Source organism: Morone saxatilis, unplaced genomic scaffold, assembly GCF_004916995.1.
Source record: "Morone saxatilis isolate NCDOM2014 unplaced genomic scaffold, NCSU_SB_2.0 Contig5, whole genome shotgun sequence".
Lineage (NCBI taxonomy): Eukaryota > Metazoa > Chordata > Actinopteri > Moronidae > Morone > Morone saxatilis.
Genome location: NW_023340095.1, coordinates 5,868,182 through 5,885,294, shown reverse-complemented (window position 1 = coordinate 5,885,294; position 17,113 = coordinate 5,868,182). Strand labels below are relative to the sequence as shown.

Sequence of the window (17,113 nt, the reverse complement as noted above, 5' to 3'; positions counted from 1 at the left end):
TTTAACACCCTACAAAACCATCAATAACCAGATGTAAAAAGTATCAAATGCTATTTGAAGAAGTATTATCATACCATCAGGTGGTGCGTACTCTGCATGGAATCCAATATGGGCAACCATCTCACAGAACTGTGCAGGTATGCATTGAAACATTTTTTGAGAAGTGGAGCAGCCTAGCTGGTTTTTCTTGAGGTCAAACAGCATCTTCAGTGTGGCGTTCTCCACTTTTTCCATCTAAAAATAAAATATTTCACGAGTCAAGCAGGAAGACACTTGCAGATAACTCTTTTAAACAAATTAGTACAAACACTTAATTTAGGGAGTAATGTGATATTTTAAATTTAGCATAATTAAATACATAAAACCATGTGAAGACATATTAAAACAGCTTTATAGTTGTCAACATCAACCATGTCGTATTTACACATCCTGTACCTTCACTACGTCCAGCCCCTTAGATGTGAAGTCAATTGTTCTGGCTGAGTACTCGGGGTTGGAGTAAGAAATCATCTTTCTTTCAAAGGACACATCCTGACGCGAGATCTGAAACATGGCAGACTCTTCCTCTGTGATAAACTTCCTCTGGATGTTGCAAAGCATGGCCTCCACCTGCAACCCAGCAACTACAACATCTTCATTTAAACCCCCGTGTACAATTATGCTTGCACGGCCAATCTCAAAGAGCTCCTCAATGGAAACAGCCTTTTTCATTAGCCGGGATAGCTGCCGATGTTCTTCTTCGCCGAAGTGCTGGATGAAGTTGTTGCAGATGACGACAGCGCCGGAGGATCCAAAGAGAAGGCCCTGGAGCCATCGTTCAGCCTCGCGTGTCGCTGCATCAGAGGAGCCCTTCAGGGTGATCTGTGGAGGGGGAGCTCTGCTGCCATGGAAGTCATCTCTGCGCTCAGATTCTGGTGGAGAGAGCATCCGCCATCAGTGCTGCCAGTTAGAATAACTATTACTTTTAATCATTTTATTACATTTAGTTGTTTCTTGGAGATTCCACTAGTGTTCTGCGCTGCAGTGGTTCAGGTAGTATGAGGCGTTCAATCACCATCATCCCCATAGGTACTTACAATAAAAGGTCACCTTTGTGTACATGAAATAAGAATAAGAAATATTGTGTTACCATGTGTGGAGCTGGGATGAGATGCCTTTTGCTTGAGTTGTTTCATTTGTTCCTCAAAAGCCTAGCAAGAGAAGGCAATTCATTAATATATATATCTTTATTTCTTTTCTATGAGACAGTTCACAAAGCATGAATGGAATTTCCTTGAGTAATTCAGTTAGAAAACACTGGCAACTGAACTTGAGTCACCTTTAAGTTCACTCATCAGTACACATATTTTACAATCTTTTAATGACTCACATTTGTGTTTCTCTGTCCCTTTCTAAGTTGTTTAGCATATTGTTTTTCTATGTATGGCTGTCTAAGTTGTTATTCTATTATGATTACTGTCAAAAAACCTATACAGCAACCCACATGGCAATATTATGCTAAGATCAGCATTTTTGTCAAACCAACCTTAAACGTCTCATCGTCAGAAGGAAATATGACAAAATAAACGTCCATCTTGTATGGTAGCTTTTTGGCATATTCTTTCACTGCTGCTGACATGGTCCAGGCAGCGTCCTTTTTATTGAACCCGAGGCCTCCGGTGCCGATGGCAGGAAAGGCAATTGACTTATAGCCTTTTGCTTGTGCCTTCGCTAAGCATTCCAATACTGAATTGTAAAGAGTCTGTAATGAATAAAAAAGTGGACAGAAAAATACAATAAATATATTACAATACAACCTAAACAGTTTTATATGTACTGTTGCACATCCTGGCTCTATTAGTCGTTGGTTATTTAAATCATTTAAATCTTTATATGTGATATGAGACATGTTTCTTTTTTTTATTGACTTTAGCACCTGGAGTTTTTGGAGTTCTGACTGGCTGAAGGCCTCTTGATTGTTCCCTTATGGTGATGATAGATGTGTAACTACGGTGTGGTTTATATAAGATACCAGTGCCTGTGTCTGACTATGATTGTTGACCTTGAAGGCCATCTGGAGGGTATATTAATATAATATATATTATCCCTTCTCTTAAAGGGTCAATTGTGAATGATTTAGTAGCATCTAATAATGAGGTGGCAGAGTGCAACTGAGTACCCCTTGCCTCAGTCTTCCTCCTCCAAGAATGGAGGAGAAACTACGAAGGACCTATGAATATTATATTTTTCTGCCAGTAGAATTCCTAAATCTTACATACTCAACCATTAAATGCAACAATTAAACTCATACTGTACCTGCTGTGTTGCAATTTGATACTTGTCAGTGCAACTTGTGTGATACACCTCTTTACATTGTAGATTGTAGGGTTTTGTGATGATGACATTTCCGTTCTTAGAAGCTGCATACATTTCTTTTTGCATTCCAGAACCAGCTTTCTGCAGTAAAGCTTTGGAGATTAGACCTTGGTTCAGATCTCGGTTGTATACTGTGTTTACAATGACATCCGTCTGAGAGGATACAAAAACAAGGATGTTGTTCTTCATAAAACCGGAACACCAGAATGTATGTATGTAAATAAGTAAATGATCAATGAATTTATTAATGAAGAAACTTTTTTACTTACCCACTGGTCCTCAATGCAACCCGTCTTCAGTGTGACATGGACATTTTCGATCTGGGCAGTAAGTGCTGAGGTGTTGGCACTACCTTTGCTCCCGCCTCCTGCTGTTGCCTGACTGTATGTCACGGGAGCACGGGAGCCTAATATCTGAGCGCAGGCCTTCTCCATTTCATTGACTGAAGGATCATCATTGTTCACAAGCATGATCTCTTTAGGATGATGTCCTGAAGAGCGTTCATAGTACCTTTTCACGGTTCTCACTATGGTGTCGGCACATTGCGGCAGGGGGTAGTGGAACAGTCCGGAGCTTATTGCAGGAATGGCAACAGTATTCAGACGATTTTCTTTAACTCTGTCAAGAATGCTCCTGATGGCCTTCTCCAACAGCGGTTCAGCATTATAGACATCATTTTTACTGTGATGTGCGAACAGTTGGGGACCCACAGCATGAATTATCTTGCAGCATGGTAGTGACCCAGCATCAGTGACGATTGCATCTCCTGTTTTCAGGTTACCGTGCACTCTGGTGTGATCATCACTCTGTTGTTGGATTTGTGGACCACCGGCGAGGGACAGAGCTGAAGCGAGCCCGCCATAATGCTGAAGACGTTCATTAGCAGCATTCACAACAGCCTCCACCGGGAAATTGGTGAGATCAGCCTTCCACACAGACACCTTAACACCTGCATGCAGCGTAAATTCACACTTTTTCTTTGGGACGACAGTTGGCCTTCTCTGCTGCGCAATGCTCGGGTCTCCTTCAAAATCCACACCATCGATAATGGCCACACATCCAAATTTGCTTTGTATGACGTCACTCAGAGCAGATCCACACTGTCTCACAATGTTGACCGAAGAACCATGAAGAGGAACATCCAATTGACTGGCCATGGTTCCCTAAACAGAGCTACAGAAAAATATTACATTACAAAATTATACAGTGACACCGGTGTTTGTATATTTGCCAGTCAAGTGTTATCGCAGCTCAAACAGCATGCATACACATGATGTTTCACAGTGAATCAACATAAATCAACATAAATGAATGACTGATAATGCCTTAACATGCTCAATAAACACTTTGAGCTGAATGTGTAAGAAATATGAGTGTGCCTTATGGCAACAATGGAAGCAGCAGAGGTGCACATTTTGAAGTGGGATTATCAATCAAATTGGAGTCACAGACTTCATTTAATAAATCAAAACAAGGGGAATTAATTATTGGTTAAATATAAACACCATACTATTGGTCTTTCAATGACATTATATCATTCCTTCCCTATCACTTGTAGTTGATATTTGACTGGCTGTGAATCAGAGGCTACTAACTGAGGCCTACCAGGAACACATTGACACATAGTGCAATGTATCACAGTTTTATGGATGTGTTTAATATTTTTTAACATTTAATACGCAAATAAATATATTTGAAATATGAAATATCCTACTTTGCATCGGAAAATAACGTATCGAGAACTTTACTAGCCTACAGGGGATTCACAACATATTTGCATACCAGATACAGCCTGCCTAGGTTGTAAATAAATGAACCTTGTACCTTTGCAGGTGCTGTTTTCCTTTCACTACAGTAGAGGGAGACAAACACAGTGTCAAATGTAAAAGACTGTCCCCACTCCATAATAAATCCCCTGCCTTACAGGGACATTAGCCAAATGGGTTCCTATGCTTTCCAGAATATACTTTATAGTCTGTAAAGTACAGGCTACACTAATGTGCTTAGTATATTACTGGGCATTTAGTATACAATAAAGTTATTAAGCTTTTTTTTGGTAAAATGTAAAGACGTACATTGAAACTTTACAAAGAGAAACTAAAACTATATTAAGATAAGACTTTGGGGTCTTATTTGTCTTTGTTCCAGCTGTGCTTTGCTCCTTCTGTACATCAGAATACTGACATACTATAAAGAAACTACACTTAACGTTAATTTTGACACTAAAAATCTAAATTAGTGTTACCAAAAAGGCGCAAAAGACAGATTTAGTTGGGGTTACATGCATCAAGTTTATGTTGACTTTTCAAAATAGTTTGAATATCTAAATATAGACTAATTAAACCGCCATTTTCTCTCTCTCTCTCTCTCAGTAGATGTTAGTTATCAGCCACCTCGGCGCGTGCAGCCTGACGCACGGCGTTCACGAGACAGCACACAAGTTTTTACGCCACTTTTTAAGCGGCAGCTTCACGTGTATTCCGATTATATTCAATGCAGCAAAGCACACCTTCATTTTAAAAAAAGAAGTAACGTTTTAATACACTCACCCACCACCACACAGGAAAGAAACGCAGAAAGCAGTGCAGTCAGACTCCGGGTGCGGACTCCTCCAAACCGCCTCTCGGGATATTCGCCAAGTTTTTGCGCTTGTTCAATTGGACGTGTCTTTTTTTTTTAGACAGCCAAATCTCCGTGTCTTTTGCTTTAGCTGTGGCTCATTCTGCGTCAGCACTCCTTCATGGCTGCGCTCAACAACAACGTCGTCGCAAACAATCCCCGTTTCGTTTCCCAGGAATCAAAAGTGAAAGTAAAGCAGGCGCAGCGGGCACAAGGCTGTCGAGTCAGCGGCGATGGCAGGCGCGTACTCGCATGCTCTGCTCGTCGAGCTCGAAGAAAACAACGTACAGAAAGTTAAAAACAAGTTAGTGAAGTACTTTCAGAGTAAGAAATCTAACGGGGGCGACTGTGAAGTTGATTATGAAAATGGCAGCAGGACAGCGGTGCTTCGCTTCCGCAGAGAGGAGGGTAAGTTCGGCCGGATAACACTTACACCGGACACTTGACTTTGGAAGTTAAAAACAAAACGTAACCTCACTTTAGTTTGTTTGTTTTTTTTAATCAACCCTACTACACTACTGACTGGGAGTTGTCGTCGTTTTTCTTACAGATCAAAAGAATGTTTTGGGGAAGGAGACGCATCAGATCACTTTGGATAAAGGCGTGCTGAAGATGACGGTTCGCTTACTAACAGAAGACACAGCAACACAGGTTGGTACAGTTAGTAAAAGAAATAGTCAGCAACTGTGGGGCGCTGTGTATCCCACTAGAGGTTAATATATGTGAGACCCCCACCTGAGTGAGATTCCTGTAGTGGCATTGGACATGTGTGACAGGGCCTATTTGGGGAGGGAACAGACAGCTTTCACTTTCTATAACAATTCACATGAAAAATCAGTGATATTCAACTATTTGCTGTGGATTCTGGACTCAAATGGGGACTGTAGTTCTTATCAGTGCATGATAAGCTGTGAAAGAGAAACCCTGTACATGCTCCATCTGACTGGCAGTCATGTGAGTGATCATAATAACTGTGAGGCGTTGCTACATTCTGTTATTTAGTTCCTGGTGTTTGGATAACGTGAGACAAAAACAAAACGTACAAATCGCTTGCAAAGCATTGTCATGAAAGGGAGGGAATTTAGGGCAACTTGTGACATGAGATGCCAAAGTGATAAAAACACAGATGATTTCAAATCTATATTTTTTCCATTTTATACAGGAAGCTCCATCTCCAGCTCCACCTCCAGCTCCTAAACTCAACCAGAAATGTAAGTACAGATTAAAACATGTGACATACTCTCACATGTTTGTCTGTGCTCTGTATCTTTGTTAGATAAGTGTGTGATTGTGTCTTGGTCATAAAACACACACTTGTATAAAAACACACACAGGTTTTTCTGTATTTAAAGGACACTGGTCCCCAAATGTATAAGGTAGGCTCCCCTTTCCATATGAGAAAGTACATCTGCTCATGTAGTTCAGTATTTGTATGTGATGAAGGGACTTTAATAGTAGCTAAAACCAATTGTCTGCTTTCATTTTTAAGCTAAAATGTCAATATGTCATTTGTTTGGATCCACGTAGTGTATTTATAATAAGGTAATCATTTTGTGTAAGCATGTGGATAGCAAGAAGTTTATTTACTGTAAATAATTAACCTCATTATATAAAAGGACTGTTCAAACACTTTTATGTGGTCAGTAAGCTATTCCTCACCTCACCTGTGTTCCTAATTACTAGAGTTTAGGATCATTTTGATTTGATTTCAGCTTCTCAAATTTGAATATGTTCTGGTTTCCTGTCCTCTTTGACAGTAAACTGAATATCTTTGGGTTGTGGATACAATTTGAGTACATCACATTGGGCTTTGTGAAACACTGATCAACATTTGACATTACTTTTTATGGACCAAACAACTAATCAATTAATCAGTGATAAAAAAATGATTGTTAGTTAAAGCCCTAAATGTTTGTAAACCGTTTTTAAGCCCAGACTTGTTGTTTCTGATGATTTCTTACATTTAACTATTTCAAACATTCTGCTACACTTTCATACTTGGCTTCCCACCGGCCTAGTTGTTTGTTTCAGTTTTGCTTCTCTCCACATATCTCCCCACTTGTGCTCTCTCCCCTCTCTCTCTCTCTTTGTATCTTTCTCTCTCTCTCTCTTTCTCTGTCTCTCTCTGTCTCAGTTTTTATTTATCTGTCTATTTGGATAGTTGGTTAAATGTCATATTAATTAATAACATGAACATAAATGACCACAGCCCAGCAGCGTCTGATAAGGCACAGTGATGATCTGTATAAAATGTCTGTCACTCCCCGCCCTGTTGGTATTGACAGGGTTCACATTCCTTGTCTATAAAGACATAAAAACACTTGTTTAGAACAAGGCAGTACACATCTTTTTAGATAATGAGACTCGGGTATTGATTATGTTGTATTATCAACATTGAAAAGCAAGATTATATGAGCAGGCTGGCACAGGTATATTAATAATATATAGTTAAATAAAAAATAAATATTTTTTAGGTGGGGGAAATCTTATTGGGTGGCAACCGATATAAATCTAATGTGTGGGACAAGAAGCACATGCTACAAGTGGAAATAAACTTGCCACAAATAGAAATTGTATTAATAGTTGGCTGTTAAGTGCTATATTATCTCACTTCGTTAAGAAATGTGTGTTCAGTCACCTAACCTTCTTGTCTTATTAGCAGTGGATGTTGATGTCAACAACAAACAGTCAAGCACTGATGAGTGCACACGTGCAGCCGACGTTCAGACAGAGGCGAAAGGCGGAGACGACGAAACAACAGATGACGAAGAGCTCTGCTCCACTTCGGCTGTTTTAGGAAATATTCCTGAAACGTTGAGCCAGGAGTTTTTGGAGATGCTTGTGGAGAATATCTTAAAGGATCCTGACTCTCCATCTGCCCTTCAAAGCTTCAACTTGGAAGTACTTCTTGAAATCTCCTCTGCTGTGGTGACTTTCCAGAGTGAAAAAGGTAGGTGTGTGTGTGTGTGTGTGTGTGTGTGTGTGTGTATTACAGTAATAGTTCCAAACAGCTCAACTTATTCAGAGGTTTTCATTTTACAAACAATAAAGGATGCGCCTGTTTAATCTCCAGCATACTTCTGATGATTTTCAGCATTTAGAAACAAGTCTGTTTTTTGCAGAATTACATTTGTATGAGAAAACACATTTATGACACGCCACGCCTTGATAGACAGCTGATGGCACTAGCTAACATGACCATTACAGTGAGGCAAAAAACTAAGCTGAATTACACCAATAAATAAGTGCTTGCAAGTGGTAAGAAATAGAGAAATTACTTAATTCCTGCAGTTTCCCAGACCAGTAATGGTCAGCACACACATAGAGAACACAGAGGTGTCCTCACGCTGAATACTGGCAGCCTATATTAAAATTCCCATGTATGCCAGATGAAGGCTTTATGCCAGAATATACACATATTGGTCAACAATGCACTGACAATAGAACCTGACAAAGTGCTGTACTTCATATGAAATCATCGATGAGCAGTAGAGGTACCTTATGTGCTTTTTCTTGCAAACAAAGTTATGCTGTAAATCAGTGGTTTTCACCAAAATGCGTTGTATGAGTCCTCATAACCTAGAAAACACGTTGAATGCATGAAAACATCATCAAGATTTTGTGTCGTGTTCCACAGTGCTACTACTGGTCAAAACCTCCACAGCGTACCATTTAGTAAGTTCACAAAGTGTGCTGTGTGGATCCCAACATAACTTTAAACCAATCGTATATTTCTTTTTCTAAGAAAGTCCTAAGAGGTGTTTATTGTTTATGAAATTGTCATTGCCTAACTACATCTACTTTTTGTCACTATTTCACAGAAAACACCAATTTTGTGACAAGATGCCCCCAAAACCGGACCTTCACAAAGAAAGGACTATCAGTCCAGCCTCTTGAAGTCACAGAGCAAGTCGTGGTTGAAGACCTAGAAAATTTTAGTGAGGATCTCATCCGCCTTTATTTTGATAATGCAGGTGGGGACGTGGAAAATGTTGTGCTTAATGAAGTGGAACAGTCTGCCATCATCACCTTCAAAGACCACAAAGGTAGTGCAGTTACAGTTCATATTAAATATTACTGTGTGAATATACATGTAGTATTATGAACATTAGAGATTCAATTAATTCTAGAAAGATGTGACAATGTAATATTTTATCGTAATTTCTCTCCCCATAGCTGTTCAGAAAGTCATAAAGAAGAAGCATCACATCAAACAGAAAGAGATCAGGGTTTATCCTTTTTACAAATCGTTGGGAACAGCCCTCTATGGTAAAGACAAGCCTTCAGTAAAACTCCCTGCTGCCATCTCTGAACCAATTGACAGTGCTGTCTGGAAATACCTAAAGGACAATCAATCAGCAAGAGAGACCATTAACAGTCACTTAGCAAAAAACTTCTGCAATGTGAACCTCAACCAATCTACTGTGTGCTTGAGCCCTGTATCTTCGCTACTACAACAAAAGGATGCCAAAACCCTCATCAAAGAGTGGGGGGTCACTGTGAAGACCGCCTTTGCACAAGCTCTGTCAAAATTCAAATCCCTGAAGCTTCCACTAAAGTCAGAGGTATGGGAAGAGTCAGAGAAGAAGATCAGACAGGAGCTACTGAATGAGGATGTGGTTGTAGTGCCTGATAAAGCCAATGGTGTTTTATCAGTGGTTGGCCTTGTGGCTGATGTTAACAAACTAGAGCAAACTCTACGTGAAGTTGTGAACAAGATTTTCAAAAGGTGGCAGAGGGAGAAATCTAGTGTAACCCAAGAGATCAGAGTGGCTCCGTCGGTTTTCCACATCCTATGTCAAGATGGTCTTCAGGACAAGCTGCAACGTGTGTACCCAGAAATCAAAATGTCATTTACTAAAGATAGTCCGGATTTGATGGTAACTGGCTTAAGGGAAGAGATTATGGCAGCAAGCAAAGTTATATATGATGCAATGTTTGCATTAAAACGTGAGAATTTAGAACTAGATAAGTTTGTGCTTGATTGGTTGAAGGATGAAAAACAGGAGGAGCTTACAAATGATCTCCTCATATCCAATGGAATAAATGCCACATTTGAGATCAATGCACAGAGGGTGCAGCTCCTTGCTGCTTCTGACAGAGATCTGAATGATGCTGAAGACCATCTGGGAAGGCTGCTGATATCCGAGTACACTGATGTTGAGGACAGTAATGTCCTGAAGAGGAAAGAGTGGGAGCACCTTGTCAGTAATTTGGAGAATGCCAACAATAAGCCATGCAGAGGAATTCGAATCCATACCACTGGTGAACAAGTTGTAGTGTCTGGCCACGAGGATAGTGTCAGAAGAGTTAGCAGTGCACTTGATGACTTTTTAACACAGTATGCTGAAGTGGAAGAAACTGTTGTGGTCAAGCCCAACACTATAGTTGAATACATTCAAAAGCATGACACACGACGGTTGGAGCAAATTAAAGACAAAGTAGCGGTGTCTTATAGAAAGGAGGCTATCTGTCTTACTGGTTGTAGAGTACATGTTGGAGAGTGCAAGGCCTTGGTTAAAAACATGGTCTCTTCTGTGGTCTTTGAAATGTTAAAAGTCTCCATGCCTGGAGGGAAGAAGCTCTTCCAAGAAAAAGCAGCTATGTATGTCTCTTCACTCTTGAGTGATACTGGCTGCCTGGTCCAGCTGGTTGATGACACTAGTGGCGGACAGGGTGACTTGGCCCACAGTCAACTACCAAAACCTGTGTACCTGCTTCAGACAGCTGATGGAGTGGAAATAGCCGTTTGCAAGGCAGATATGTGCAGCTACCCAGTGCATACAGTTGTCAATTCTTCTAATCAGGACTTGAAACATAATGGAGGTCTTGCAAAGGCGCTTCTGAATGCTGCTGGCCCTCAGTTGCAGGTTGAATGTGACAAACTAATTAACTTGAAAGGACAGCTCAAGCCTGGGGACTGTGTCATTACTGGTGCAGGGGGGCAGCTTTGCTGCCAAAAAGTCATCCATGCAGTAGGACCACAGTTTGATCAAGGTAATCCCCAGAAGGCTCTGGCACAGTTGAAAAGAGCTGTTAAAGGAAGCTTGGAACTTGCTGAAACGCATGGTTGCATCTCCGTCGCTCTGCCTGCCATCAGCAGAAGCCAAGGCTTTCCTCTCAGTTTGTGTGCAATCACCATCATCAAAGCAGTGAAGGAGCACTGTGATGACAAGTATGGTGACAACACCCTGAAGAAGATCCATTTCGTGAACAATGACGACAGTGCTGTTCAGGCTATGGATGTGGCTGTCAGACAGGAGTTTGGGAATCATGGTGTCAGTCATTCTCAACAAACTCTTGCTAACAAAGACACCAAGTCTCCACCGGTGAAACGGGCTAAAAGTGACTCAATGTGCTTGGGTCAAGTGCAGACCAAAGAGGGCTTGGACATCACTGTTACTAAAGGAAATATTGAAAACACCACGGTAATTTGGATTTTTTATTATCCTTAACTAACTGCAATCACTATTTTCTGCCTGAATTTTACACCACTGATTCTTGACTGTTCTATTTTCTAAAAAACAGTACTGATAACATTCTGTTCACTCATTCTTAGACGGAGGTGACCGTGAACACTGTGTTTGAAGATCTTACGCTGACCAAAGGGGCCGTTTCAAACGCCATCTTTCGTGTGGCTGGACCCAAACTTCAGCAGTTGGTAACTGCCAAAAATGCTAATGGAAACGTCGGTGAGGTCATTGTTACTGATGGCTGCCAGCTGAAGAGCAAGCTAGTCTTCCATGCAGTCACACCTCATTGGGACAATGGACAAGGCGCAGCTGAAAAGGTAAAGAGTTACATCACGCATATTATTTGTTTAATGACTTTTGAATTTGGTGATAGGTCAAAACACATCATACTGAATATACCACAGATCTACACTTTTCTTCTCTCTGCATAGTATGTAAAACATGATTCTGCTAATATGTATAACACAAGCAATATTGCTTTCTGCTTTCTTTGAGGTCGCAAGCAGTGTAAACATTAAATATCTTGCACCTAGATATTAACAGCATTCATGCTTTGCCTTCCAGACCCTGAGTGGCATTTTCAAGGATTGTTTGGACAAGGCAGAGGACAGTGGTCTGAGCTCCATATCCTTCCCTGCCATCGGTACTGGGAACCTGGGTTTCCCAAAAAACCTTGTAGCCTCATTGATGCTGGATAAAATCTTAGCATTTAGCAGTAAGAAACAACCTAAGCATCTGAAGAAGGTTGTGATCATACTTTACTCAGGAGACGCTAACACTATCCAGGTAAGGAAAGAAAAAAAGCTTTGTAGTACTTAAAATGGTAAATGGTAAATGGACCTGTACTTGTATAGCGCCTTTCTAGTCTTCCGACCACTCAAAAGCGCTTTTACACTACATGCACATTCACCCTTTCCACTACACATTCAACTCATTGGATGGCAATATTGCCTACTTGACAGAAAACTAACTCATTCATAACACATTCACACCACCGGCCCCCTCTTATGCACAGCAGCGTTGGAGAAATTCGGGGTTCAGTATCTTGCTCCAAGGATACTGTCGACATTGGACACAGGAGGCTGGGATTGAACCAAACAGCCTTCCGAAGTTCAGAGGACGACCCGTCTGCCTCTGAGCCACAGCCGCCAAAAGGCCCCAACAGTTAACTGAAATTTGGAAACAGCAACATTAATCTACAGTTATAATCTGTAAGATCTGGTTGATATTGTAATACCAGTAGTTACTGCTAGGAACAGCAACTCTGGTTTAATACTACAAGTCCCTAAATTCTGTGGCAGCAAATGCTATTTCAGCAGCTACTCTGTCAGAGATCAACTGATGTATCTGTTTATAGTGCAGCTAAACAAATCACAACTACAGCACTGTTAACAAAGAGGCTGTCAGTTAAGTTTGTGTTTCTTAGTGCCGAGATTTTTGTTCTTTGCTGAGATTTTTGTATCAGAAATCTCTCTGATTCTGTCTCCAGGCTTTTAGTGATGAATTCATGAAAAAGTTCCCCAATGCCTCAGGTCTTTCGGTGCCAACAAGTTCCCCACAAAGTTCAGGTAGGCAATATTGTTGCACCATTCTTATTTATACACCAAACCAAAGATACTTCAGTAATTATCAAATTATACTGTTTTTGTCATTTTCACAATACTGAATTGTCTTTATTGTCTAAGAAAAAGCTTTACTATTCTTTATGTTTGTCTGCTGCTTCAAGGTCCCTTCTCTAAAGTTGTCTCAAGCTCAGGAATGCACGAGACTAAAATGGGTAGCGTGGCTATACAGGTGGTCACAGGAGACATAACCAAGGAGACGACTGATGTCATCGTCAACTCCTCCAATGAAAGTTTCTCTCTTAAGTCAGGTAAAACTGTTTATTGTATTTATTACCCCTATGCATTTGTAAGTACTCTGCACTTTATTTATTTATTTATTGTTAATTTTTACATGTAGTCGTGGTGGTAGTTAAGGTTATGTTATGTTACCTTTTTAAAGTACTATCCACTACAAGCAAACACATGTTGACACTTTTATCCTCAATAGTAACACAAAAAGAGAGTAATCATGTCCTGCTATTTATATTTATATGTATTATATTTTATATTATATTTATTTTTTATCTTTCTCTCTTCTAGGGGTATCGAAGGCTATAATGGATGCAGCCGGTCAGGCAGTTGAAGCAGAATGCCAAACGCTTGGTAAGGAAACATTTACACCCAGAGTTGACGCCAAACACAGTATAACAGTTTCCTTGCTTGGTAATAACATAGATAGAATCAATCATTAAGCCAAATCTGTAAACATAACTCAAGGTTGTTGACCTAAATATACACACATAATGGTTGTCAAAGATCAGAGGCATTTCAATTCCACTGTCTACACCTTTAGGTGCCCAGCCCCACCCAGGTATGATAATGACCCAGCCAGGCAACCTCAAGTGTAAGAAGATCCTCCACTTGGCTGGACAGACGGACATAGTAAAAATCAACAAGGTTGTGAAAGAGGCACTCCAAATGTGTGTGACAAACTCATACACTTCTGTCTCGTTTCCTGCCATTGGCACAGGTGAGATTCATCAACAGAATGTGGTGTTTATCATTGTGAATCCTGAGTTTGAATATCTTATACAGTCTACTTTCACTCAGATAATGCTGCTGCTCTAACCAGCTTCAGACTTTTATTGTGACAAGAGTCCATAATTTTCTGCTGTACCATTTTAGGTCAAGGCAATGTACAAGCAAAGCAGGTGGCAGATGCCATGTTGGACGCAGTGATTGATGTGTTGAACCAAAACACTTCCAGTACCCTGAAGACAATCCGGATCGTTATTTTCCAGCCACCCATGCTAAAAGAGTTCTACAACAGCATGCACCAACGGGAAGCTACTGATCCTAAAGATAAAGCAACAGGTTTCTGGGGGAGCGTCAGCTCCAAAATCAAATGTAAGTAGAATGAACAGAATAATTTTGCTGTTCATATTACTTAATCCATAATCACTTTTACATGTCAGTGTTGTATTTTTTCCTTCAGCATTGTTTGTTGGAAGTTCTGACAAGCCACAGAAAGAAGAGGATTTTGTCATTGAGGCTCTGAAAGTGGACCCTGCTTGCTTCCACATCTGTGGCGAGTCAAAGACTAAAGTTGACACAGCCAAGCAGTGGATCAACGACCTGATAACCAAAGAGCATCACAGCAACACCATTGCAGACAACGCCATCCTCAGCTTGTCTGATGCAGACCTACGACGCATTGTTGACATCCAGAAGACCATGAGCGTGAGCATAAGGACTGAGAGCAAGAAGGGCCAAGCCTCACTCACCATCAAGGGGCTCAGCAAGGACGTGCTCACAGCCAACAATGAGATCTATGCGATGCTGAAGAAGGCGAGAGATAAGGAGGACCTGGAGAAGAGAGTAGAACTGGCGGGCACAGTGGTAGAGTGGATGTACCAGCAGCAGGGGTTTCAGTTTCAGAGTTTCAATTCAATGACCAACTACGAGCTTGAGCAAGCACTGGAAAAGAAGTTACCAAGTATAAAAGTTGCTATCCAGGGTCAAGAATACACCGTTACCATGCCAGGTGGACCTGCCACTGATAACCAGGGCCGTATCCTAGAGATAAAGCGCATTGACAAACTGAGAGGTAATGTATCTTACCTTTGTCTTCTGATAAGGGGAAACGTGTTATTTTTCACAACTAAGACACAATAATGCCGGGGATAATTATGACTTCATTATGAAGCCCGAATAAATATTTGATGGGAGTTAAATTATTCTCAGATGTAGTATGTTTTTTTTTTTTTATTGGCCAACTTTATGAGCACTGTACATATTGTTTTAAATGTTGATATCTGATTATCGAATCAGGTTTTTGTGAGCAGAAAAGTTGGAAAGAATATTGCCAATATATTGTTGACGCCAGGAATAATAAAAACAAAATTGTTTATGCCACTAGGTGAAGACATCCCTGGGCACTGGGAGGTCATGCCAGCCAACACCCCGAGTCATTCCGTCACCATCACGGCTGGCACAACCGAGTACACTGAGATCCAGACTCTGTTCCAGGCCACATGCAAACAAGCCATTACAAAGGTAGACTTCATTTAACATGCACTGTATGTAATGAATACTGTTTGTCATCAATAGTGTGTCATCATTGGGTGACAAATCACTAGCACTTAATATAATCGACAGAATTAGCAGAATGCACATTTACTTTTCCGTCCTTGTAGATCGAGAGGATCCAGAACCCTGTTCTGTGGAAGAGCCTACAGCTGAGGAAGCATGACATGGAGCTGAGAAATGGTCATCAGAACAACGAGAAACGTCTCTTCCACGGCACCTGCCACGACACTGTGGCCTACATCAACAATCATGGCTTCAACAGGAGTTACGCAGGAAAGAACGGTGAGAGGTTGAAAATATGAGACACACACATTAATCAGACACTTCCTCAATCTATATTGAAAACCTGAAGGCAATTACAGTGTGACACATCCCATTCCTCATGTTAATTGTTAAGCATATTTTTAAATCACTTTGGTCATACTGTACCTCACTTGGTTCAGAGTAATATCAGTAATAAAAGTTTAATTTTAACAGATGTTCAGAACACTATTCAATGACTTTGGGTTATTTAAAAAAACAATAATATGATAATTATCTCACAGATAGTCAATAACTTTCTGCTGTTGTTACATTTTCAGCTGCTTGTTATGGCAATGGCACATACTTCGCTGTCAATGCTAGTTACTCTGCCAGTAACACCTACTCCAAGCCGAATCAAAATGGGGAGAAGTGCATGTACCTCTGTCGAGTGCTGACGGGGGACTTCACCGCTGGACAACAAAACATGATCGTGCCACCGGCCAAGGGCGCCGTCTCTGTTCAGAAGTACGACAGCGTCGTGGACAATGTTGCCAGACCCAGCATGTACGTTATCTTCCATGACACCCAGGCGTATCCTGAATATTTGATTACATTCAAGTGACACACTATATTGCTAACTAAAACAAATGCCTTACTTTTGGAACTGCCTTAAAACAAGTAGCTCTTTGCTAATTGTCACTTGATTACTATATTTGTTTGTTTCAAGATGTTTGCTGTAAAGTTACAATGAGTGCAATAATAACTGCCATTTCCTGTTTTACAAACAACCAATAATGATTACGAGGGTCAGTTATGGAAGTATCAGTAGTCAGACTTAATATAGTGCCTTGAAATATCTTTGTGGACATATTGTGGAAGATGTATGCAAGAACAAATAAAACAAGGAAAAAAAGAGGGTTGCGGAAACAGTTTTTGCCTGTATGTATGTTGCACACTGTGTAAATGCACTGAACATTGTACTGACAGTTTTTTGACTCCCGGGAAGCTTATGGAAAGTACCTGCTCTTCCAGGAAATCTTGTAATAGAAAAATGTGTACGCATGTGTAAATCAGGTTAACAATCACTTTTGGTTTTGAAAGTAGTATTGAAACTTAACCACTGTTCCAATAAACAAGCCTGCACAAATAAAAACTGGTTCAAGCACACTAATGTGTTGTCTGTTTTCTATTTGTCTATTTTTAATTTAATTTAATTACTCTCTACAGCAGAATACATAATAAAGTGAGAAGTTTTCAGATCTTAATTTACAGTCCGAATAAATGTCAATT

The 17,113-nt window shown here is 40.4% G+C and overlaps 2 protein-coding genes across 4 annotated transcripts in view; one reads left to right on the top strand and one right to left on the bottom strand.

Moving 5' to 3' along the window:
• The window catches only part of parp9 (poly(ADP-ribose) polymerase family member 9), a 6,026-nt gene extending 981 nt beyond the window's left edge, over nucleotides 1–5,045 (bottom strand). Inside the window, exons 1-7 of one of the 2 annotated variants that reach the window (XM_035676141.1) lie at nucleotides 4,905–5,045; nucleotides 2,625–3,528; nucleotides 2,296–2,508; nucleotides 1,526–1,741; nucleotides 1,130–1,190; nucleotides 436–911; nucleotides 75–234 (exon numbers count right to left, since the gene is read on the bottom strand). In XM_035676141.1, coding sequence (XP_035532034.1) covers nucleotides 75–234; nucleotides 436–911; nucleotides 1,130–1,190; nucleotides 1,526–1,741; nucleotides 2,296–2,508; nucleotides 2,625–3,512 — 2,014 coding nt within the window. In that variant the 5' untranslated portion in view covers nucleotides 3,513–3,528; nucleotides 4,905–5,045. The remainder of the gene's footprint in view (nucleotides 1–74; nucleotides 235–435; nucleotides 912–1,129; nucleotides 1,191–1,525; nucleotides 1,742–2,295; nucleotides 2,509–2,624; nucleotides 3,529–4,904) is intronic. The other variant, XM_035676142.1, reaches the window with a different exon arrangement.
• Nucleotides 5,046–5,170: 125 nt separating this feature from the next.
• On the top strand, nucleotides 5,171–16,976 carry parp14rs1 (poly(ADP-ribose) polymerase family member 14-related sequence 1). 2 transcript variants are annotated; one of them, XM_035676140.1, is made up of 17 exons: nucleotides 5,171–5,382; nucleotides 5,525–5,625; nucleotides 6,137–6,185; nucleotides 7,637–7,924; nucleotides 8,796–9,020; nucleotides 9,151–11,402; nucleotides 11,534–11,764; nucleotides 12,012–12,233; nucleotides 12,937–13,015; nucleotides 13,174–13,320; nucleotides 13,592–13,654; nucleotides 13,845–14,021; nucleotides 14,177–14,398; nucleotides 14,487–15,098; nucleotides 15,411–15,547; nucleotides 15,688–15,862; nucleotides 16,162–16,976. In XM_035676140.1, the coding sequence occupies exons 1-17, from the start codon at nucleotides 5,208–5,210 to the stop codon at nucleotides 16,443–16,445; spliced, it is 5,439 nt and encodes a 1,812-aa protein (XP_035532033.1). In that variant the 5' UTR covers nucleotides 5,171–5,207; the 3' UTR covers nucleotides 16,446–16,976. The 2 variants fall into 2 exon arrangements, with proteins under 2 accessions (XP_035532033.1, XP_035532032.1); XM_035676139.1 differs by having other exon boundaries at nucleotides 7,634–7,924.
• Nucleotides 16,977–17,113: the final 137 nt, after the last annotated feature.

Bases quoted from the DNA above. Each gene is read 5' to 3' on its own strand.
- parp14rs1 (XM_035676139.1), top strand. From the start codon at position 5,208: ATGGCAGGCGCGTACTCGCATGCTCTGCTCGTCGAGCTCGAAGAAAAC. The intron at 15,099-15,410 runs GTAATGTATCTT...TTATGCCACTAG, and splicing joins GCGCATTGACAAACTGAGAG to GTGAAGACATCCCTGGGCAC. The intron at 15,548-15,687 runs GTAGACTTCATT...CCGTCCTTGTAG, and splicing joins GCAAACAAGCCATTACAAAG to ATCGAGAGGATCCAGAACCC.